The sequence below is a fragment of the Phyllostomus discolor genome, chromosome 8 (genome assembly GCF_004126475.2).
Source record: "Phyllostomus discolor isolate MPI-MPIP mPhyDis1 chromosome 8, mPhyDis1.pri.v3, whole genome shotgun sequence".
Classification (NCBI taxonomy): Eukaryota; Metazoa; Chordata; class Mammalia; order Chiroptera; family Phyllostomidae; genus Phyllostomus; species Phyllostomus discolor.
Genome location: NC_040910.2, coordinates 16235712 through 16261000, shown reverse-complemented (window position 1 = coordinate 16261000; position 25289 = coordinate 16235712). Strand labels below are relative to the sequence as shown.

At 45.5% G+C, this 25289-nt stretch overlaps 1 protein-coding gene across 2 annotated transcripts in view; it reads right to left on the bottom strand.

The window, feature by feature from the left end:
* The window catches only part of ARHGAP10 (Rho GTPase activating protein 10), a 234932-nt gene that overhangs the window by 129920 nt on the left and 79723 nt on the right, over positions 1 to 25289 (bottom strand). For both annotated transcript variants that reach the window (XM_036031869.1, XM_036031868.1), the window contains 6 exons: positions 17839 to 17940; positions 13123 to 13233; positions 11001 to 11105; positions 6114 to 6243; positions 4718 to 4824; positions 2753 to 2847 (listed from right to left, as the gene is read on the bottom strand). In XM_036031869.1, coding sequence (XP_035887762.1) covers positions 2753 to 2847; positions 4718 to 4824; positions 6114 to 6243; positions 11001 to 11105; positions 13123 to 13233; positions 17839 to 17940 — 650 coding nt within the window. The remainder of the gene's footprint in view (positions 1 to 2752; positions 2848 to 4717; positions 4825 to 6113; positions 6244 to 11000; positions 11106 to 13122; positions 13234 to 17838; positions 17941 to 25289) is intronic.

Genomic DNA, 25289 nt, shown 5'->3' with positions numbered 1-25289 from the left:
AGGGAAAAGGACATGAAACCAACCAGAGATCCAAGAAATTTGGGGACACCCAGCACGGCTCACTGTCACAAAGTCACAGGACAGGAGAGTTCCGGGAGGCTGAAGGTCAGACCAAGTCAAATGCTGCTGAAGCTGCCGAGTGCGACACTCAGCACCCTACAGGGTTTCTGGCTGAGCGAGCCAGGACCATCTAATACAACAGGACTGGAACTGAAGTCATCATCTTTCTCCATCCTTATCCCTCCCTGGTCCTCTCCCTCTAAGGAAATGGCACCATCTAGTTACTGAGGACAGAAAGAAACCTTCCTGTCCTTCACCCTATACTCCAACATCCAATTTATCACTCCTGCCATCTCTAAATCTTGCTCTGCCAGAGTTAAGTTTTGAAAAACAGAATTACATCACTCACTGGCCTGCTTCAAACCACGTAAGGAATTAAGCTCGAAAGCCTACAGGGGAGGCCCGTGCCCCCAGTCTGCAGCCTCTCCCACCACCCCCCAGGCCCTCTGAACCCATGAGGCTGGGTGATCCCCGGAACCCCACCTGCGTGTCACACCCTCTCGTCTCCAGGCTGTTCACACAGCCTGAAGTACGAGTCCCAACCCAAGCTGACTCCACACGAGCCTCAGTTACGGATGCCATGCCCTCAGTAGGCCTTTCTTTAACCCCCAGGACTGGAGCAGCAGTCCTCCTGCCACAGGTGGATCCAGAAAGCAGTTCTGGGTGTCAACAGAAATACATGGGAGATTTCTACAAAAAAAGAAGACAACTGAGAAGAGTAGGGGGTACAGGCCCCACCCCACTTAATAAGGAAACTCTTTTTCCTCTTATATAAATGCACAAAAGTTTATTTGAAAAGAGGGCTCCCTAGTGGTACCAGTTGGAACCACTAGAATATATCTGCTGTAAGGTCTCCCAGGGTATTATCTTTTGTAGATAAAAATAACTGCATAATTATCCCCTGTCAATCTTTGTGAGGGGTGGAAAGAGGTTACCTCATCACAAAGTGCCCGAGAAGAGCATGTGGCATGATCAAGTCTTAGAGAAAAATACAGGATTAAGCAAAAATAATATAAATTATATTAAAGCAATAGGTGAAGAACCAGAAGTAGCCTGCTTTTGAAACAAATCAGATTAACCTCCTTTAACCCATTTTCCAGTAGACATCACTGCTGACTCACGTTTGTTAATGACATGGGCAACATCACACTCACGAGTAATGCTCAGGCCTGCAGCACAGTGGTTCAGAGCTCGGGCTCTGAGGCAGCATGCAGGAGTTCGAGTCTCCGCTCTTCCATTTCCCAGCTGCATGACCTTGGGAGACCACATACATTCTCTATGTCCCAGCTCCCCAGCATAAAATGGGAAGGATCGTATCTACCTGCTAGAGGTGGGGTGAAGATCCGATGAGAGAAAGCACAGAGGAATTCAGAACACTGTCGGGAACTTAGAAAGGACGCAGTATGTGTCACTGGGGGTGTTCGCACACATACGCATGCTCGAGTTGTAGAAACTGGGTTGAAAGTTAACCTCTTTTGCATAGACATTCTCCTTCGCTTTTTAATCAATCTTGGCGAAATACTTATTAAGCTACCCGTCCTTTTCATGATAATACCACATGCATCTCCACACTTAAGGGCACGTCTATTTATGTGTTGCCTGGTCTTTGGTTCATGCATTGGGAAGAAAAGCGCAGATTTTCTCTCCCTGTACCAACCTCAGGAATTCAGTTCTATCATCTAAGGGAAGAGGAAGCACTACTTATTTTTGTCTTCTTAGGTCCTGACCTAAAATGAACTTTTGCTTTTAAAAAATCTCTTATTTAAAACCTTTATTATACAAGTAACATTAAACAGCCTTATCTAAAGACCACTGTTTCACCCTGGATGGGGTGGCTCAGTGGATTGAGCACTGGCCTGCAAAACAAAGGGTCGCTGGTTCAATTCCCAGTCAGGGCACATGCCTGGGTTGTGGGCCAGGTCCCCACAGCTGCAGGTGCACAGGAGGCAACCACACATCGATGTTTCTCTCCCTCTCTTTCTCCTTCCCTTCCCCTCTGTCTAAAAAACAAAAAACAAAACATTATTTCTAAACCCAAGCCTTGCAGAAAACCACCACGCTGTCACCATGAAAAACGAAACAAACCTGAGTACCCCAATTTTCCTGGTGGCACAGGAAGACATACACACAAATGCCAGACACGAGGTCACATTAACAAGGGAACTTTTTTCTTTTCCTTACTTCCTTCTCTCTGGCAAAGATTCTTTCATCACTAAATAACTGCAAGTCATACAATGAGAAAAAATCAATTGTTTTTAATAAGCAGACGATGCCTAAGACCCTCCCTCACGTATAGAGGACATACTCTGAAAACTCCCACACAAAAGACAACGTTGATTTGTACTTAGAGTCACCAGCACCTCTTCTCGGCTTTGTCACCCACTTCCTTATTTTCGCCCACTATTCCTTTTAGTGCCACATATTCGGATCGGATCAACAATGAAATGCTCCCAAGTTAGTAAGTGACGACACTCCTGAGAATGACTCCAAACACCAGCCAAGGTCCAGTCTCCAGAGCCAGACACAGCGGCCCAGACTAAACAGCTCATGGTGAATAATAATACACAGCCTGGAAATGTAACCAGATAACATTCTTTCAGGTTCTGCAAATCTCAGTTGCATTTTGCCACTGTTGTTTCTTTAAACCAATTTTTCAAGTGACTCGGGAAGTCTAGTAATCCCTATCACTTACCGGTCAGTAGCTTCTACATCAAAACAAAACCTTCTGTCGATGGAGTCAGTGTGCCTTCTGGAACAATCTTTCAAAAAGAACGCCTCTCCATCCCCCTGCAAAAAAAAAAAAAAATCATTTGAAACACTCTCAAAAACCACAGTATAAACACATACACAGTATAAACATATACAATATAAACACACACACAGTATAAACATATAAACACATACACTAAGGTACCCCATGTTTAGGGCGAGAGGTATCAAGATGTTAAGTCCCTTTATCCTATGTATTATCTTCCAAACTAGTCTATTTAAACACTGTTTAGAGCCTTAGCCATTTCTGTCGTTCTCCTTTGCTCAGGGGTTTCTAGACCCTGCTTTGGTGACAGACACATTAAACAAGACCTCACAGGCACCGATTTTAACAGCTACGGTAACGAAACATTTTCTACAGGCTAGAATATTTGTTACTCTTATTGTACTGTTTTAAAGAGAATAGTAATTTGTTTTTATCTATTATATTACACCATATGACATAGGCAATGTATGATCATTTTTTGACCTATAAAATGTTTGATTCCATGTAAATCGAAAGGCCCTAGGTCAGCTACCCTGATAATCTAAAACAAGAACCACTCACTCTATGTGGTTTTTCTTTCCTAAATAAACATCCTCGATTTATCCTCTCTTAATTTTTGTATGCTACCTTTTACCTCACTAAACCATCTTCTCAAAAAAGTATAGCCAAAAAAAAAAAAAAAAAGAGCAGTGGGAGGGTTGGGGATGGAGGGGTCGAGAGAGAAGTGAAACGACTCATGGACATGGACGACCGGTGGGGACTATCAGGGGCAGGAGAGTAAATGGTCATGGGAAAAATAAAATATGTTTTTGAAGAAGGGGCAGAAGACGGGAGTCAGAAACAGCGTGGAAACGCAGGTCCTCGTGAAGGAACTGTATGAAGTCTGCATGCACACTCCCAGAATACTTTCACGCTTTCTAGAGCGTGAGGGTCTCCAGATAATATTAAGTGAGCACTGAAATATAGAAACATTCACAATACCACCGTCCCTGTATGATAAAAGGTACGCTGGATTATTTGGTGGCTAAAACGGCCACCACTAAGCAGTCACATCACAGGACTTCACGCTGAAGGACTCGGACTCCCGCCCCGTGCTCCTTCCTCACCCCATCGGCCTTTGAGAGGGGCACACTCACTCCCGCCTCCTGTCCATACACCTGATGTTCACCTCTACTTTACTGCTACGAAAATGCATTTTGTCTGAGAAGCCATGGTAAACAGTTTCTTTAGGAAGACACAAAGTCGATGTAAACAGATGGGAACTTGGGTTAGCTGTATATTCCCATAAGCAAGATGCTGCCTATCTACCAGCAAGCCCTGAGTTAACCTTTCTGAAAATATGTGAGCAATGATGTTCACAACTGGCAGGAAGACCTTTGCCTCCAGAGCACTACTGACTACTGTGATGAGCCGCACTTCTATTTAAAGCGCAGCCAGTGCCGTGGGCTCCCTGCCCGGTCCCTGCCGTCATGCACTGTTTGCTGCTCTTTGCGGTGGGAGGAGCAAACGCAGTGGGGAACACCTACGTGAGAACTTGGGAAATCTACGTGAAAAGCAGTAAAATGCATTCCAGATCATCTACTCTGTGATGTTTTCAGGGTGTAAATACACGTGCGTGCGTCAGATCCTTTGCGTAAACGCTGACCTGACAAATCGCCAAGCATCTTCCAATAACAGATGTAGAGGATCTATTCTCCTCTTGGGGGAAAAAAAAAAAAAAAGATCTGACCATAGAAATCCATGCAGTCAAGTCAAAAAACATGAACTCTTGTTTTCTGGCCTTTCTGATTTAGAAACAAACAACAAAAAATTCATGCTAGAAAACAAGCTGTACTTATCACCAGTGAACTTATGCGTCATTGAGGCAACACGCTCATAGAACACGAAGTGTCAAGTACTCACGAGCTTCCCTCCAGACCTGTGCTCGAACGGGATCATGTTGAACTTCTTGGCCGCCTTGCGGTACATGCAGTAGTGCTTGACCCAGCTGGACCCGAAGGGAGCAGGCCCTGCAATGGCAAACATAACGTCCCTCGTCTCCTCACAACCGAGCAAACGCACAGAGATCCACCTGACTAAGGAGGACAAACCCAGTGGGCAGCAAGCGAGACGGCTCAGGACACGAACCAGCAAAAACCGCTCGTTGGAACAGAAGGGAAAGTCTAGGGGGATTAAGGCTCAGAGAGAGCCTCTGAGAAAAGGCCCCACTCTAGCAGTGATGCAGAAGTGAGTCGCAGACACACCCTTCAAACAGCGTGCGGGACCGTCACCTCACAGCGGAACATCTCACAGCGGAACCCCTCTTCACTGTGAGCTGTGTTTGTTTCGAGGTATTAACAGTTGGGGAGGGTTTCAAGAATTCTATTTAATATATGTCATTGTTTTGGATTCACTTCTGGCCTTTTGAAATGACAGGGCTATGGAATCGCAGTGCTCGGAGAAGGCACCCAGTGCAGAAACGTATCCAGTTGTTTTAGGCCCACTGTAGCTCCTCCTCCGTAGGCAGCTGCCCTCATTGATGACAGTAAAGGTTAATGCTGAGCTCTAAATCAATGAGGTGTGAAGAACACAGGGGTGAGCTGTGAATGCAGGACATTCGCAGAACCAAAGCTGAACTCTTGCTAAGTCAGCACTGCAAGCACCAGAGCTCTCAAAGGAGAAGGGTCTTCACTGGGGGCGGGGAGGGGGCCAGGGGTGGGGGGCTGGCAGCCAGAATTGCAAGCACCAGTAAAGGTCCAGTCGTAACACAACAAAAGTTCAGCCTGACACAGGTTGACATTATTTTTTCTTTCACCAACTAAAGACACTTTTAATGGGTTTTTCTCTATTTATATTTTTTAGGGAGAGAAACATCCATGTGGTGTTCCACTTATGTACACCTTGGTCGCTTCCTATAGGTGCCCTGACTGGGGATCAAACCCATGGCCTTGATGTACGGGGATGATGCTGTAACCAACTGAACCCCCCGGCCAGGGCCAAGACAACTACATACGAATGTGTGTGTTGCGTGTTGTGTGTATGTGTGTGGGTGGCAAGGACGAGGTTAGGCGAAAGGAGGAAAACAGAATGCCCCGCCTCCCTTTCAGCCTTACGCCAAGTGCTGGCTCCCTCATGAGCAAGTTTCAGCAGACAGTGGTGCAGAATTAGGGGGGCTTCACCGTCCCCTCCCTGGAGCACCTTCTAGGATGGGAGGGGCCGAAGACAGTGATAAGGATTACATCAAAAATACCGGCGCAATTCCAATGAGAAACTTGAAAACCATGCAGAATGAGCCCTCCGTCGCCGGGGCGGCCCTTACTTTTCTCCTGGACGTACAGGTAGCCCTCCGCCGTGAACTGGGTGGCCCGCTTGTGGTCCTGGGGGCGCTGCCGGATCTTGTTCATCAGCTCTTCCACTTCCGACCTCGTGCCCTCAAACCGGTTCCGCGTCTGAAACGGAGGGAAGCCACGCGTGAGTTTTAAGTTCCCATGTGAGTTTTTTTCACGGGTATTTTTAAGTCTCTGGGTAAGTACAATTAAATTGGTAGCATTTTCCTGTAAGTTTCTCCAAACCAACTGAGCCTTTCCAGTTGCCTTGTTGTTGAGAAAAGGATAGAAAGTGGTAAAACAGCTAATAGAGGAGTCCACGTAACTGGGTATTAATAACTTTAGAAGCTTGCTAACACCAAGAATAATTCTGTTCTTCAAAATGACAATCCCTGCATTCACTTCCCACAATCATCCTAAAGCACGGAATTTTTTTTTTAACACAAGTCATAAAATCTCCATCCAGGAAGTCCTTCCTCTGCAACAATCGGACTCATTGTTACTATGATACTAGCAGTATGTGTAAGTGCTCAGAACCTAAAAAGTTCATTCTTTTATTCCATTTAAACATAAGCGTCGTTTTCCCCAGATCAAGGCGATTGCACTAGAAAATGACATTTCTCCTGAAAAGAAATGGGGTGGGGGGCAAGCAGGGAACATCTCCTACAAGTAATGTCTCTGATGGCTGAGGCGCCAAACCGCGTTTCCGAAACCCGGAGACAGGGCCGGCCCCCATCGCCGCCACACGGCCACGCTGGCAAGGCCACGGCTGTGGGCGAGGGGAGAGGACGGCGGAGGCGAACATGATGCATCAGCACCTGCGCGTTTCTGGACCCGTCACTCGCCCCCTCTCAGAAATAACCGAGTTAACACCGAAAAACTGCTGATGCGAAACCGGAGGAGCTGCGAAGAAAAATGACCACTAAAACGTCTCCCCTCCCCTCCGTATGATGAAAGGGGTCACACAAGCAGAAGACCAGACGGTCCATGTTTCTTAGTGGGAGGAAGCGTCTGACCGATGCAGACGGTGAAGGGGAAAACATACCCGCAGAGACGTCAACGCAAGCGGAGAGTGCTTTTTGAACACCTGTTTTCCTACTGTGAGAACTTACGAGGCTGCACAGAGAATGGAGCTCACGGGGTGACCGCCAGGCCCGCCCCCCGCGCCCCCCCCCCCCCCCCCCCGCACCTTCCCTGCGCTCCTGCCTCCAGGGTTTCTCATTCCCCTCTTAATCCTGACCGCCTCCTGACTTTACTCGCCTTCCTCACCACCTTGCTGATTCCTCCCAGCCCTCGCTTTCTCCCCTGTGTGTGTGTGCGCGCAAACCATACATGCAGAGACATGAGTGTGCACACACAAATACACACATTCCTCTTCACCCAATGCTCTCATTATTACAACATTCAAACTGCTGGATCTGACCAGCGGGGCCCCTTTTTGCTGGCCCCCGTGTCCTGTGGCAGGCCCCCTCCTTCTCTGAGGATTCCTTACTTCCGCATCCAGAAAGGAGTCCCAGGGTCTCCTCCTACAGTTTCTCTGGCCCTGTCCTAAAATCAGCCATCTCCCCGAAGGAGCCCTTCTTCCTTCCAGTGGAGGGCAGTACCTAGAAACCAGTGCTGGGCACAGCTCCACACTGTGATGAAACACAGAGAGGAAAGAGCACAGGCAGTCGTGGGGGTGGGGGGGGTGGGGGGGCAGAAAGGAAACGTACAAGGTGAAAAGTGGCCGTAAGGCACCCTCAGAAATAGCCACATTCACACACCACACACACTTCCAGTCTTTTTTTAAAGCCTCGTTCGTTGTTTTGGGGGTTGTGCTATTCTCACAGCACAGCAACAAAAACATTTTAGCATCTTCTTGAATTCTTTTTAACCATTCCGCACATCTTCCAGGGGTTCTTTGTGAGTCCTAAAACTTCTCAAGTTGTATTTTCTTCCAAAAATTCTACTCTAGTCTCCTTTCCCACATTCCTCTGGGGATAGAGATCGCAGAAGCATCAAGTTAATTTTTGTAGATAAGCTTTCATTTTGAGGCAATTTGCAATCTTCTACATCATCTGTGTTCTAAAAGTCATCTTGCTCCGTGTTTTGCTTTCCGTTTATTATTCTAGAGTGTGGAAAGTGGATAAAGATCAATCTGTCACCAAAAAAAAAAATCTAACCATTTTTACAATCGAAAAGGTGAAACAAGATTGGGGAGAAAAGGGTGTTTTACCTTTTAAACAACTTTCATTTTTTTCCCGATTATAGAATAGTGTTGCTGTGTTTTAGTACTGTGAAAGACTACAAAGTGGGCCCCAGTTCTCTCAATTATCTATCATGTTCTATCGCACTGTTACCAAACTCCAACATTTGGTTCTAATGTGTGCACATGTTCCCTTAAATACATAAACATACATAACATACATAACACACAACCGAGGGTTTTTTCCAGCAGCACATAGTTTTCCCTCTAATGTGCCAAAAGCTGATGGCATCAGGGACTGGGGTGTAGGCCTGGGTCACAGCAACGCTGAGGTGGAGCCAGTGAGATAGAACAAGGGGTCTGTTCCCAAGGTGCCCGCGTTCCTGAGGGGGACGACTTGGCTAAAAGCAAAGAGGAAGGTCCAAGAAGACCCCAGATCAGGCTCCTCGAAGCTGAAGGCGAGGCGAACAGAAGCGCCTCTGCTGGGAAAGGCCACGGGAGCTGCTGCGGAAACACCTGGACACAATGGGAGTGGGGCGGCAGGGGGAGAAAGGGGGAAGGAGGGGGCTTCAGGCAACTGGCTCACGACAATCCTCAAGTTCCAAATGATACAGAAACAGGGTTTTTTTTCCCCCAGTACATTGTTCTTTGGCCATTTCTCCACAGGAAATGGATGTTGTTACCAAATATATGTCCTAAGTTCTTAATACATTAAGGATGTTTACCAGGGCATTTGGTGGACCGGTGGAAAGGATCGCTGGTCTTGGATATCTCATCACTGAGACTCCAGGTTCACGCTGCAATCCTGACTCTCTGAGAAGCGGTGCTGGTGTCTGCACAGTAACTAGATCCCCTGTCCGCCCAGGTGCGTCACAACGGAACTTCCAGGCATAAGCGGGCCTTGCAGGGAGCGTCTCACTGGAGCCCCCAGGGGACACTGATTTGCCCCACACCTCCTGCCAGCCCTTGGGGCAAAGCAGGCTTCACGGCAAGGAGCCTGAGCACCACACAGGGGCCCCGGTGTCCTGAAAGGTTTCCTTTGGGAACACGGGCTCTGCCTTATACAGCCAGTTAGTATTGGAGTGGGTGGGGGAGGGATGGGGGGTGCAGATCAGGATTAAAACCTAATTTTATAAGCTAATCAGCAGTCCCTGGCCTTCTGGACACCAGGGACCAGTTTCACAGAAGACAATTTTTTTTCCTGGGAGCAGGGGGAGGGCAGGGGGCGGAAGGGGGATGCTGGTTTCCAGATGATTGAAGCACGTTACATTCAAGCCCACCTCCTGCTGGGTGGCGGGGTTCCTGACAGGCCCAGACCAGCTGGTCTGTGGCCAGGAGGCTGGGGACCCCTGACATGTGTAATGCTCTTTTTCACAACACTGCGTGCTGCCGCCCACAGAAGTGACCTGAAAAACTACAGTATCATGAGGCTAAATGTTCTACTGCCCACAGAGACAATGTTGTAAGTTAAGGCTAATGGATGTTTTTAAAAATTCTTTTACATGAAAAAATGATGGGGAAAGGAGACGTACTCTTTTAGTTGTTCAATCCAGCTGAATGTTCAAACGATGTACACACAGAAATTAACTTGTAAATTACAAAAAACAAGAGATTTGATTACCTATATTCCCGAGTGTAGGGAGCTATCCAAAACAAAAGTAGAAGCAAAATCTACACACCCCAAAAATTACCCTCAATTCCTAAGATGTTAAGGAATGGACAGTCGAGCGGCACCCAGCCCGGAGACGCCCACCCTTCTGCTCATGCACCTCGGACAACACGTCGGGAGTATGTCCCAGACTCACTCACTGTGCTGCCACCAAGGCCATGGGGACACTTTCAAAACCAACTAAAGTGACGAGAGAACACCGACCCACCCTCTGATCTCAACGCACACTCCACTGGTTAGCAGAGCGCCTCTGAATCTCTTATCAAAACCTACCAAAAGCATGCATTTTCCCAGGAAAATAATAAAGCAAAGGGCAAATGTGAGCCCAATGTATGAGTAAACAGGCTTAAAACATTGGAAAGAAATTCCTCCTCCCGCCGTAAGTCTGCCTGGGAAGAAAAATCAAGTGAGACACATGAGTACACGAGAGACACTTAGATCGATCGATACAACTGAACCGCTTTGCCTCCAAGGGGAAATGCTCCTCTGTCCACTTCCTACAGAGGCCCCAGGGAGGACCAACAGCACTTACCCCCAGAACTACCCCACAGACTGCAGGACGACCGAAGCTAACACTGCCCTGGGATACGTCTAAAAGCTGAAAGAAGAGCAGAGCCTGAAAGTTCTCATCAGAAGGTGACAAGTACCAACTGAACTTAGTGTGGCGATCATTTGGCCATACATGTCATTACAAGGACACATGGTATTGTCTGTCAGTGATATCTCAATAAAGCTGGAAAAGTAAAAATAAAGTATGTGAATCTTGGCTATGAAAAGCACACTGAGTGACTTTTCTGAAAATGCGAGAAAAAGAAATTACATGAAATTTTAAGAAGAGCCAGCAGGTGGCAGAATTCCCTGAGCTTCACCCGGGTGGAAAGCAGTTTGTTGCGCTCATGGACCAGAAGGTGGTGATGTAGCCTTAGTTTCCGGCACCTGGTCTTAGTTTTAAAGAATTTTCATATAATAGATCAAAAATGCACATCTCAAACATCTTCAAATACCCCAAAGCTTTCATTTCCTTACGTTCTGAATGTTGATCTGTAGTTCCATTTTGTAGTGATTGAAATCTTTAGCAAGTTCGTGGCCCTGATGGTAGAAAGTGAACATTCCCTGAAAAAATGACAGCATCTAAGACAAAGAAGAAAGAATGACATTAGCACCAAAAAACCAGGAGGGGGAAACAATAAAAAACGGCCACATATTTCCCCTTATCTCACTGTGATTCTACTGAAGTAAAATAATTAAAAGATCACTAGAATTTGATCAAATCTAATTGCATCTTATTTTTTTTTTTTAAGGAAGGGTTTGTGGTTTTTCCTTGAATGTCAGAGGCATTAGACAGCCTTCATAGTATAATGGGCAGGAGAAATAAAATTCTACATCATCCATTTGTTATTTTTAGTCAAGAGAATCGCTATGTATACCTTTACAATTGAAATTTCATCGCTCTGGGTCACAGGTGGCAAACACAAGGCCTGTGGGCCAAATCCGGCCCTCCACCTTGTTTTATCTGGCCCGGCACCTTGTTTCTACCCAGCGGCAGTACCGAGCTCCTTGCCCCTGGGTAAGGAGTAGTTACATTCAGACAGTCCTAAAATTACATTCGGCCCTTGGAAGGCAAGGCTGATGTGGCCCCCAGCGAAAATGACTTTGACAGCCCTGCACTAGGTCCACAGAATCCGTGAAGAAAGTGAAATGGCAGAATCGAAGAGCTAAGTGGCAACCAGCGTTGTGCAGCCTATTTCGTCACAAGGACTACTCACACTGGGGCAGAAGCCGGGCGGAAACCAAGGCCCGCGTGTCCTACCGACTCTCCCCCTGCCCCTCACGACTGATGAGAAGGTGAGGGGCAGGTCCTGCCCCACGTGTGAGTAAAAGAGCTTTGGGGGGAGAGTTAAGAAAATCGTGACGTTCATTTCCTTCAGAATGTCACACAGTGACCGGTCAGGAGTTGGGACTCTTGACATCAAGCGGTAGGTCACAAGGGTTCCATTCCCGGCTTCAGCACGGTCACGGGCCCTTGGGCAATCGCTGAAACTTTCCCTGCTTCAGGGTGCTTGTTTGCTAAGGGAGATAATGAAAAATCTCCTGAGTTATTCTGTGGAAGAAATGCATGAACACAGACTCAGAGTGACTTAAACAATGAGTGCGCACTGTAAACGTTCAGTAAGTGTCCTTCGCTGCTCCACGTGAAAAAGAAAGCTTTAAGAAATACAAAGTTTTCTCTAAGTTAGGTTAATTCTATTACTCCGACTGGATTACAGCTTCCATCAATGCCAATTTTTAATTAATCATAACTTGATTTTTTTTGTTGCTCAAAATTATATATACCATGGGTAGACTGAAAGACATGTCAATTTTATACCAATAAAGCTGTTTTTTTTTAAATCAGACACAAAAACATTTATATTGAAATTAAGATTAGTACTGAAAATTATACCCCAGTGTTTCTTGACTTTTTTTTTTTTTTTTTTGGCTAAAACCCCCAGTATGAAACACCCTTTACATTTTGATTCAGGAGCTAAATATATTCACCTATGTGCATAAACATTAATAAAGAACTGAAGCTATTATAATACATGTATATAAGCACAAACAAAAATTGCATGTTGCTAAAATAAGTATCAAGCAATGTCAGAGTAACTCAAAATAGTTTGACATGTTCTACACACTGGTCCCTGACTTAGGTGGCCACTAGCATGGTGAATTGTATTAGAAATAGTTTGTTGCCAATAATGGTTGAAAGTGCCCAGTGTGGACTGGTGTGCCTGCTGCAGAAACAAACCTGGGTGGGGTGAAGACTACCCCACCCACACCACCCCTCTCCCCACGTCCCAGTATCATTTCCTTCGCAGGGATTTTCGCTCCAGGTGAAGCTACACCTGGCTGCAGAGGCCTTGAGACCATGCAGCCACAGCTGTGACATCCATCACCTGTTGCGGTGCAAGCAGGGCTGAGGGCCACAAGTGTGCGGTGATTTCTCAGCTTCAGGGCACCTGGGTCCACCTTTACCTGTACACAGTAGGGCTTCTCATGTGTGTGCACTGCAGCCTCTAGAAACCACACATTAAACCCAGAATGAAAGAAAAACATCTGGGTCCTACCACAAAATTCTAGCAGCAGAGCCACCTGCTGTGATACTTACAGGCTCCACAAATTCAAACTTCTTTCTCTCCTGGATTTCCTGCAGCTTACACACATACTCGAGAGATAGTTCATAGAAGTGCTGCCGCGTCTGCTCCACTTGCGTGTCTGCCTACGTTGGGAAAAATGAGGCTGATCAAACGGGAGGCAGTGAGGAGTGACACCCCCCAACCAGAGGCCGGCAATGCTCCAGCCCGCAGGCCAACCGTGGCCCACCACCTGCTGGGTCTGAAAGAAGCTGGAACAGGATGCACTCGGGACTCTTCGTTCAGGCACCTTCTGTGGCTCTGGCTGCTGCGCTGCTACAACAGCCAGACTGAGCAGGTGGCCCCGGGGACCTCAGGGTCCACAGAGGTCTGAAACACTCACTCTCTGGCTCTCAGTGGAAACAGCATGGGGCCCCTCCAGGAAGGCCCTTTATGAAAAACTCACCCAAACAACTGACACCCAAGGGCGAAGCACCTACAGGGAATCAGAGTCTCCTAAACGCTGTTTCCATGAACAAACCCTCTAAGTCCAAAGTCAGCCAGGGAGCGAGGTCGGGGAATCACCCGTGGCCCTGGCACTGGTGAGGGAAGGCAGCAGGTGAGGCGGAGGCAGGAAAGGGCCCCGTCCCGAGGGCCCGGCTTTCAAAGGCAGGTCAGGGCTTGAAGCCCGCGGGCAGGAGGTCAGGCTCCTGGGCCCTCAGCGTGGCTCCTCGCCCAGGAGGGTGCAGGCAGCGGATCCTCGGGACACTAAAAAAAGGTTCTGGTTCATCTTGTCTGACTGGAGAGAAACGGGGACAGGAGCCCAGTTCCACAGAGAAAGAGTTCCCATCCCATCGTGTGACATGTTTGCCAATTTGGCTGATTTTACTTTTAAAATTACTTATCTGGACACCTCTCCAAAGAAGACACATGAATGGCAGTAAGAACATGAAAACGTGTTCAGCATACAGTAATCATTCGGGAAATACAAACCAAAACCACTTGATACCACCCTCCCCAACCCCATGAGGATGGCTGCTGTCAAAAAGACAGGAAGTAAGGGTTGGGGAGGGTGTGGAGAAACTGGGACCCTTGTGCACTGTCAGTGGGAATGTGGAATGATGCCACCACTATGAAAACAGTGCGGCGCGTCTCCAAAGTTAAACCAGAACCACCATATGAGCAGCAATTCCACCTGCAGGGATGCGACGCGTACGCCCAAAAGAACGGAAGCGGTCTCAGCGGATGCTTGTTCATGCACCTTCATGGCAGCATCATGCACAGCGGCTCCAGTGCAAGAGCAATCCAGACATCCACCCCGAGGTGAACACATCAGTGAAATGTGGGATTTACATACAAGGGCACACTTTTCAGCCTTAAAAAGGAAGAAAACTCTGACACCTGCTACATGCCATCTGGGTGGGCCTTGAGGACATTGTAAGAAGTGCCACAGCAAGTTATAAAAGGACAAATATACCATATAAAACCCACGTATATGAATACCTAGAACAGTAACTTTGAGACAGAAAATAGCATGGTGCTTGCCAGGGAGTTGGGTGGGGGGGTAGAGAAAATGGGAGTTATTACTGAGTGAACACAAAATTTCAGTTTGGGAAAATCAACAAAGTTCTAGAGATGGATGGCAGTGAATAAACTTAATTGCACACTTGGAAATAGTTAAAATCATGAATTTTATACTTCGCATACTTTACCAAAACACACTTTTTTTCAATTTGGGGGAGGAAAAAGGCATTTAACATATAATGAAAATGTTTGCATGTATCTGATTCTTTAAGCAAAATGATGTTTGAATTTAAAAATTAAGAGTGTTATTCAGCCAAAATGAGAATTTCTACCCAATACTCATCATATTTTTATGTCTCTAAAAGCAGAGTTTGACAGTTCACCCACCAGCAGTTAATAGGCACCACTCCCAGCAAAAACAATGTCATTTTCTTGAGTATTGAATAAAATAAAGATATAAGGAGCTATGAGTAGATTCATGTTACTGTTATTGTAAAATGTCTTAAGAAAAAATTACACCAGGGTCAGATTTACCAAGTTGTTTTTTTTCTTTTTTTTTTTTTTTAATTTTAGCAGATTCCCTGCTTACTCACAATACTGCAATAACCTAACCAGAGAATGTCTTCCCACGCCCCTCCAACGCTCTGATGGTTCAGAACTTCGGGCCATGTGCCGCGTGATGGAACCACCACGACCCCTCACACAGTCGGTGGCCCACGATTTACACCGATGCTGTCGGCATTCACAGCACACCTCGCTGCACTCTTCATAGCCCTACTCAGGTCTGACAGGCAATCTTCACATTTGGTGGGAGAATGAACATACTGGTCTGTGTCCCAGGTTCCTGCCACACAGCTCCTAAAACCCGAGAAATCTTCTGAGTGACGGGAGTGTCTTTTACCTTATATGGCAGCCCCTTCAGAGAACACCTGAGATGATGCTGATGAGAAGAGGAGGTGAGGCCCACAGATAGCACTAGAAAGACCCAGTGATCAGAGGCTTGAAACAGGCAGCCCCAGCCCCCACCCCTGGGAAAGGGATGGGGCGGTGGAGGGGGCATTACAGATTAAGCCCCATAAAACTCTTAAACAAGAGTTGGTGAATGCGTCCATATGCCTGAGGGTGGCACATCCCATTTTAGTGGGCACGGAGGCTTCTGTACTTGAGACCCTTTCCGACCTCACTATGTACTTCTTGATCTGGCTGTTCATCTGCGTCCCTTATGTTACCTTTACCAGAAACTGGTCAACCTGAGCAAAGGATCCCCTGAGGTCTGTGAGCTGTTCCGGCAAATTAACTGTAGGGACGGTCAGGGAAAACTCTTCGTTCGGTAACCTCTGAGTGGAGGGTATCTGAGCAAGTATTTGAAGGAGTGACGCGTGTGGGTCTGGGTTGGAAACATACCAGGCAGTAAGACAAACCGATGCAAAGGCCCAGGGCACAAAATCCACTTGCCCAGGTCCAGCTGGAGCAAGGCAGGCCACCCATGTGGGTGGGAGGACAGGCGGGGTGTGCGGGGTGGGGGGGTCTGCCAGCTCCCTCCCACTGGAGGGAGCTGGCAGAAGGGTTTGTGTGGAGGAACAATATGAAGGCTCCTTCTGCTTGTTGTATAGAAAATAAACTGTAGGATGAGACTGGAGGAAGCAGGGAGACCAGTTAAGAGGCTTTTGCAGTAATCTGCTGAGAGATGCTGTGGCTGAGCCAGGGGCAGGTGGCTGGGAGAAGCGGCCACATTCTGATTATAACCTGAAACCAAAGAAGGCCTCTGCTGACAGGCTGGGGGGGTCGGGGGTGGGGATGAGGGACAGGGCCCAGGTTGGCCTGAAGGTTTTGCCTAAACAACATCTAGGCAGAGATCCCTAATTCAATAGTGATCCCTAATTCGATAGTGAAGGGGAAATGGGAATTAGCACTGGGCATGGAAACGCCTTCAGGCCACCTGAAAACAGAGACAAGGGGAGCAGGGAGGGGGCATAAAGAGGGCCTCTGATAACAACAGCTGTTGTTTCAAAACCTACAGAGGGGCGGGGATGAGGGAGCAGCTGTAAGCATTTCGTGTTCTTCTACAGGGCACGGAACAAGGAGACAATGGAGGAAGCCCTACCTACCTACCTACCCGCCTACGGCACTGTACACCCAGGGCTGAGTGGCACAAAAGCTCCTTTCTCTTCCACAAACTGTCAAATGCCACCCAAGTGTCAAAGGTATTCAAGAAAATACGACCTGCGGGCAACATCAAGATGGCCACGCACAATTTGCAACTGCCCCTGTGACACTTAAAAATAACCCAGGCTTGTACTTCAGTAAGCATATTGTGGTGGTGGATTATGCCCAGATTCCTTACGTGTTTAAAGATCAACAAATGAGGGGGGGAAACCAACACTTTTGTGGGAGGAGTCAGGAGCCTAACAGTTTGCAAACAGCATTATTTTTAACGAAAGCATATGTTCCAAATGGCGAACCTGTGAGTTTGCATTCAAGTGTGTGAGGGGGAGAAAAGCAAGTGGCAGGAAATTCAGAAAAGAGAAAGAGAAAATCAGCGATAAGATATAAATTCCTTTCTCCTTACATACAACTCCCTCCAAAAAAAAAAAAAAAAAAAAGAGTCTATTAACAAAAGCAAAACAGATGTTCTCCATCCAACGAAGTGGGACCTCCAGAATCCTCAGTGTTAAATAAGGTGAAGGCTGCCTTCACATACAAGCTAAATGGTATAGGGACTTACTACATTCAACTCCTTTCTTCAAGAAATCTTGAAAGCCAGTTAATGAATCTAGACCTGAAAATAACGTGTCTGTTCTTCAGTGACGCTGGTTAAAACCGTTCCTGTGAATATATACAGAGGACCAAAGATTGTAATACTATGAATCCATATTAAATGAATCACTGTAAGGTGTACTAACGATCTTCTGTCTTGTTCCACAAGAACTTTTTCCTTCATTGGGGGGAATACCTATTCATTTTTTCCATCTTTAATAACCCTAGATAAAAAGTTTTCGAAAGAAAAGCACCTTTAAAAAAAAGACATGCAAATAATACACAGTGACGGAAGGAGACTTGCCCTGGGGTGGTGAACACAATGAATGCAACAGACAGGTGATATGTTACAGAACTGTGCACCTGAAACAGACAATCTCATTAACCAATGTGACCCCCAAAATTTTTTTAAACAAATGCACTGTTTATTCACTTTTAGAAACAAATGAACAGAAAAATAAAGTCAATACCTCTTGTAAATGTGAGTCTTTCTTTTTTGCTGATAAATTCAAATGTTTATCAATCAGGCTATAGTTCTTCTCTGTCTCTTTGTCAAACTTCTTCTTTTCTTCCTACAAATCAGAAAAACACAAACAACCGTGATTACATAAGAAAAAAATGCATACACATAGGAAATCCACTGAGAAGCTTAAGATATGAAAAATATCTGCCAGGAAAACCAAGAACCACTGAGTGTGAAGTTATCTGGAAAACCTATCTGCACTCCAGCCACTGCTTCTTAATCGGCAAGTCGGCATCAGAACTGAAGAGTCACTTATCTTTTCATGTTTTCCCCAAATGGGCTTTTTCCCAAGCCTGTTCTTTTTCAACTCGGCATACTTATCAGTGTTTAGAATTGCCATGTCACTCGTCCCACATTGTTAAAAAAAATTTAAAGAGGAACGCACAACATCACAAGAACATAAAGCCTGAAAAAGCAAACTTGCTATATATATTGTGGCATAGAAATAGAATTCTTTAACACTGAGTTTTTCTCTGCATAAAAAAGAATCCTACTAATCACTCGGGGGAAAAAACAATCTTGGGACAGGATCTCCTTCCCTGTCTCCAGTGTGAATGTAACAAGAAGATCCTGTTGTTACACATTCTACTGTTGGAGGCAGTCTACTTGCCCAACCTTCCCGGGGACTTCCGGAACACCGTCTACAACACTGACATTCTCATACAGAGACCCCATGGGGAACGTGATGAGCATCGCTCAGGTCCTGCCTAGAACGAGCCTGTGCTTTCTTCTGCCAGAGCAGCCTTTTGAGAAAACAAGTAACCAACATTTCCAGTGCAGAAGAGACAGACTACCTCCCCTCGCAGCGCCTGCCAACTCAAGCAGATTTCTAACAAACATTTCTGAGCACCAACGAGCGCACACTGTGTCCTCAGACCGTCCAAATGTTTCCATGAACTTGACGCTCTCCCCGGCTCTGCAAGGCCTCCAGAAAGGAACATTCTCTTCCCTACTTTCCAACTTCCACTTTCTAAAGCAGAAGTAATAAACCGGTCCAGCCCTTTCTGGTATGTTCTTTTCCCTACTAGGCAGAGAGATAGAATACAGCACGTGAATTCTGTTCCTTCGCATTTATCCATTATTTCTGTCACTACGAGGTGCTCTGAACTGCTGCCGTGGGAACCCAGGACAGAAATGCTGCCAGCTCACCGGAAGACCCTTCACTGATGGAGAAGAGCGAGACTCAGCAACTGCAGTTTCTTCCCATTTCTACTCCAACTTGAAGTACAAACTAGCTGCACAACTTTAAAAATAAAAGTAACGACACAGGACCTTCGTTTCTTATTGACAACATGGGGGATTCTGGGGGTACTCACTCACTCACTCATAGATCCAATCCTAAAGATCTGTATCCTGTGATTCACTCACATGTAAGAATCACCACCAGTTGAAATAGAAGCACTTTTCCTTTATGCCCTAAGTTTCATTTACAACCTTTTTTTTTTAAGCTTGAGGCATGAATATATGGTTATTATTTTCTACTTTTCATGACCATACTCCTCATCAACTATTTTAATAGCAAAAAAAAAAAAAAGTAAAGCAAACATATGGCCATTACTTCAAACTCTCCACTATGTAACAAAGCTGATGTTGTGGTGTGCACATGGTGTGCACACAATATCGGGTGGCAGGAGACTCCAGGCCTGGCGGTGGCAGCCAGGACTCCACGCAGCACCCCCCAGCAGCAGCTTCCCAGGCTCACAGAGAACAGTAATGGCCTTTGTCATGTCGTTGCACTGACAAGATTACTGCAACGCAAGATCACAGAGTAGAAACTGTTTGCTATCTTTGCAGATCACTACCTACCAGGACTACTGAACACACTTTTACTGGTGTGAGTCCGTCAGCATCACAGCATGGAACAAAGAGGGAGCGATGCTGAAATCACCACCGAAACCCCCAGCACACTCAGCAACAGTCGGGTATGGAAATGGGCACGTGGGTAAAGCTTGGAATGGAAGAAGTGGTGCTATCGAGGCTTTGTCAAGAAAGAATTTAGCCAAGAATCAACATTACACCCACCAATGAGAGTGGAAACACTTTCCTTTACACAGGGTATGGTATCATACAAATGCCGCTGTGTTTTGTTTTTGAGTCGTAAGCCTTAGACAATGATTTTTTCCTGCATTTGTTCTCAATGCCCTTATAGAATATTAGTGTTTCTCTGTGCTCACATAACTTTCTGTGCTGAAGTAGTGTGGATGTTTCTTTAACATGCAGTATAGGATATACATACATGGATGGATGGATGATGTATATTACATGCAAAATAAATTGAGCAACTTAAGACAAAAGGCTCTTTCAAGACTCAAGTTAAACACAGTGAAAAACATCTTTATAAAACTGCATTACAAACTCAAGTACAAGTCGGGCAGTAATAAAATGAACACAGCAAGCTAGACGTGGAACTCCTTGAGGCAGGTGGGGCCATGGCAAACCAGAAAGCCCTCATGGACCCAGGGGGACAGGCACCCACGACAGGGCCCGGCAGGTTCCTGCCGCGTGGAAACCCAGCTCATAGGCCTCGTCCTCAGATTCTTCTGCAACAGCTGAAAACCCCTGTGATTTTTCAATAGTGGCAACAAGTTTCTTTTTTAATTTTTGACATAATAAGCCAAACAAAATTATGTTTATAGGTTAAACACCATTGATGGGAAGTCAGCCTGTAATCATTTATAAAATCTCACATGCACAAAAAAGATAGTAAAGAAGAGCTGTTACTTAAAACATAATCAGTCAAATACGATGTACACTACAAATGGTAGAGGGAATTCATAAACCTAAGAACCAAACTTGAAATAATCAGGTCTTGTGAGTACATTAGAAATTAAACAGAGAGAGGTGTCATTACCAATCACTGCACGGAAAAAATATACTACTCAACCAGTGGTACTGGAGTGATTGGTTAACTGTTTGAAAATAGAGTGAGAATCACATCTCATATCAAAATTAATTCCAGATGGATTGAAAGAGTCACAAGTAAAAAATGAAGTCATAAAAATGTATTTTCACAGACATTAGAAGACAGCAGGGCCTCTCACGCAAAAAAAGCAACAGAAGAATCCTTAAGAATGTCTGGATGTCAAAAAATACACAATAAACAAACAGAAAGGCAAACAAAGCAGGAAGACAATGCGATTAATATGTAAGAAAAGTAAATATTCGTAACATACAAAACATTATTAAGCAATGTTTACTAAAATCACACATGAATAATTCTATGTAAAATAAAAAATGGATAAAGAGCAAATAAAGAATTCACAAAAGTCTGAATACAGCTGTGAACTGTCTGCATTTCTACAGAGTACTAGAACTTTGTTTTGTTTTGTTATAAAAAAAGGGGAGAATTTTTAAGTTACCAGATGACTTCTTAAAAATTTTTGGTATTTTCCGTATTTTCTAGGAGGAGGAAATGAAAAGGCTTATTTTCAAACTATAAATATAAAATAGTAAGGCATGACTAGCCTAGAGAAGCACTTCAACACCTTCTCAGAGATTCCAATTCTTTCTGCCTTTTTATTTGGGTAAAAAGGTGGGACGATATCCCATGGAATACACCAGCAGGAGCACTTTGGAAACAAAACCCTCGACATCCAAGCGACAACATCCTGGAGCCCAGGTGAAATGCCGCCTCCTCTGGAAAGCGCCGCCTCCTCTGGAAAGCGCCCCCTCCCCACTCCAGGAGGAGACCACACCCTCCTTTTACTCCTGCACCAAATGTCACCTTCCCCACTTGACGCTGTGTGTGCTTTATGGAACCCCACTGTTCCCCTTCCCTTGAAGCTCCTCCAGCCTCTCTCCAAGGAGATGAGAGCTCAGCCTTTATCCCCACAGAATGGAGCAAGGCACTCAGCGGCCAGCCGGGGCTGGGAAGTTTCAGTCAGAGGAGGAGTGGAGGAGGGAGCCCAGGCTGCAGCAGTACTATCCATGCGGTGGCTCCAGAGCCACCCACCGGTCACCCTGGCACTAGTGCCTGGCCAGGAGGGTCCTTAGGCTACACCACATTGCTCTGTCACATCGGCCCTGAACCCAGCCTGCAGAGAGTGGACGAAAGCCTGAGCTGCTCTTGTTTGGCAAGCTGATGCAGAGCAAGCCATAAACAGGATAATAAAATAATTGCAAGTATGTACGCCAGCCCTGCATTAGACATGGGAAAGGCATTATCAAATGCATTTAGTCCTCCCGATGACCTTCTGAACAGTGGTCACTGGTCTCATCCTAAAGATCAGGAAGCCAAGGCTTATTAGCGGCCCTTGAGCAACCTGCCCCAAATCACACAGCTGGTTAAGGGGCAGAAATGGGATTCAGACAAGGAAGAATCTGGTCTCCCTAGAAGATCGTCCCGGCACTCCAGGTTGAAACAGCAGGTATGTCCCAGAGCACCTGTGTCCGTTACAGCAGGGTGCACGGTGCCCCTTTTGCTTTTATATTTGAGAGTCTCCCCACCGAGCTGTCAATGTCTTAAAGGGCAGTAGAGTTTCAATCCATAATTATATCTCAGGACCTCGCACACTACGCCATGTGATAAGCACTGACAAGTTTTGTTACTAAAATTTAAAAAAAAATTAAATATTCCTTTCTGCGTTACCAGGCTTAATTTAAGAAATTTTTCAACAACATTGAAATAACTACATGTGGTGCCAGGTGGCTATGGAAATAACGGGGGGCACTTTGTAACGTGCATGACTGTCGGGCCACTGTGCTGTACACCTGCCACTAATGCAAAACAATACTGAATGCAAACTGCAGTTGAAAAAAAAACTAAAAATAAATTATTCAGAAAGATTTACTTGGTATCCACATTTTGCCATCACAGAATCTCAAAACGTCAATTTTTATTCAACATTTAGTCGTTAGTTTTGGAAAGAAATAAAAGAAATTTGGCATGAGCGGTTAGTAATAGCTGAGGCAGTTAAGTTATGAGATGAACTTTTGTTTTAACCCTTCTGGTTAAGTGTTTTATTCTACTGAATTAAAATGGTAACTGGCCCTTTGCAAAACAGCATTTGAATAGGCTCTGTTATCAATATAATGTTAGCAGCACCCAGGTGGTCTCTACACGCTTCCAGCCACAGTGTCATCACTTGATTGTCTGAGTATCTGAAAGAGCAATTTTGAATTCTCCCACCATAACTCTCATCGCATTCTGCTACTTCTCAGAGTTTCCACACAATCTCCCCGGCTCCCTGTGTCTGGTGTCTGTATCCGTTTCCTTCGGCTACCTGGACTATCGACAGTGAGGGCAGACACTCAGGAGTAAGTGACAAACTCTTAGAAGAGGTGACACCTTGAGGAGGTAAGAGGCTGAGCTAGCCACCTGGTGTGACACAGCACACACCCACCTGTGTCCTGAGAAGGAAAACAGGGATTTTTAAACACAGGTGAGAAGCTGGCAAGCACATAAGAACAGGCAGCAGAACCTACAGAATTGGGGGACAAGCCCAAACCAGAGAGGTGACGGACTGAAGGAAAACACATCCGAATGGGAACACACAGTAGGAAAAAAATACCACGGGACTTTTTAAAAATCCAATTTACAAAACCACCTAGCTGTTTAGATGAGAGTAAAACCACAAGTTAAATATGTGACTGGGATTCTGGAACCTGGAGAAAAGAATGAAGAGAACTGAAACAGCGTCAACAAGAAGGCAAAAGGTAGGGCGGCGTCAGAAGGGAAAAAAGAGAAGAGAAAAAAAGAAGATAAACTTATGACACTGATACCCATAGAAGTTCTGCTGTGGTCAACTTTGAGTTTTTTGTTAAAAATCCCCACATGAATCCCCGCTTTCCTATAGATTTTTTAAATGTCCCAGGTAGTAGATAAACCAACAGAACAAGACCGTGTGCTTGTCAAAACATGACTGACAGTTCAGAAATCACAGATGTAGAAAATGATCCAGTGTCCAGATTACAAACCTCTCCTCGGTTCTTCTAGAATTATCAGAATTGGTTATTTATTAGGTACCTTAAGCAGTAAGACAGAGTAGAAACTAGCAGAAAATAAAGAAATAAAGCACAGTCTTGTCTCATAAAGATTTAACAATCTAATAAGACAGATGTTTATATATTTTGAGAAAATCACCTTTCTCTACTGTTTCCTATAATATGCAAAATTGCCAGTAAAAACAAAGGGCTTCTCCCTGCGACCCACAAGTTACCCTCCTCAAAGATCACATCGACAGGTATGACGGCCAACACAGGTGTGTTCAGAGCAGGAATGGACATGTCATAAACCTGAAGCTGGAAGACCAATACACAGATATAAAGGGGGAACGTCGGGATAGAATGGGGCCCATAACCAGCTCCAGGCATAAACTAAGATTATTAAAATAATTTCTCCTTGTCTCAGGGCCCTGTATGTTGCCAGCTGCTTTACACAATATCCTCTGAACAGTATCAGAAGCCGGAAACACTTGGCAGAAAGGAGTCAAGAGAAAATACAGGGTCAGCAAGTCAGAAAAAACCGGTAGGGTGGGTAGCAAATAAAAAAGAAAATACATTTATTCATTAAGTCACATTCACTTTTCATTTCCAGAACACAATCCTTGCCTCCCATCACTGTCGACCCATTGCAAGAAGATAAATTTAAAATGGATATCATTACACTTCCAATGCCCATTTCAATGAAATGTTAAAAAAGAACCAAGATGTTCAAGTTTTAAAACAGCCTAAGAAGACAAGATAAAACAGGTCATAAACTATCAAATAAAGCAGTCAGAGCCCAAAGTCTGTCATTTCACGGGTAGGAACGGAAGCCCACTATTGCCCAGGTCACAGGCGTGAAACCGGACCTCCAACAACCTGCTCCAAAGCCAGAGGACACACCGTTCAGCCTCCTGACGCCCAGCAGACAGTCCCAGGAAGGGAACCCGGATTGGAGGGCACCCCTCCCTCAAAGCACAGCCTAAAACTGCGAAATGCCACACCCAGGAGAAGAGTCTAACAGGTGAGCAGATCCCTTACCATAAAACTGATCCCACACACAACTGAAAACGTGGCCCTCACTGGCCCCACCCCCCAGGAGGTGTAGCTGCCTCCATCTGAGGCCACCATGTTAGTTCATACAAAAGGAGTTGGACAGTATTTTTAGGAAGACAAAGAAAAACACCTCACATTCCCAAGGCATATTGGGGGAGTGGTGCGGATAACAAACATGAAAACTCTCTTCCCCACCTAAAACTGATGTTCTTCTCTTCTTGGGCCAAGCCAAAAATGGTTAACACACACAGAGAATGACACTTTTTCTCCCTTGAGTACATGCACGAAATCCAGGAACGGTTGATGGAATATATTTCTCTGGGATCGTTTCAAAGCCCAATTCTACAGAAGACTTGAGTAGCTGCTAAATATACCCCAGGCCCCCGGGGGCAGCATCTCTGCGTTATTCCCAGAAATCCT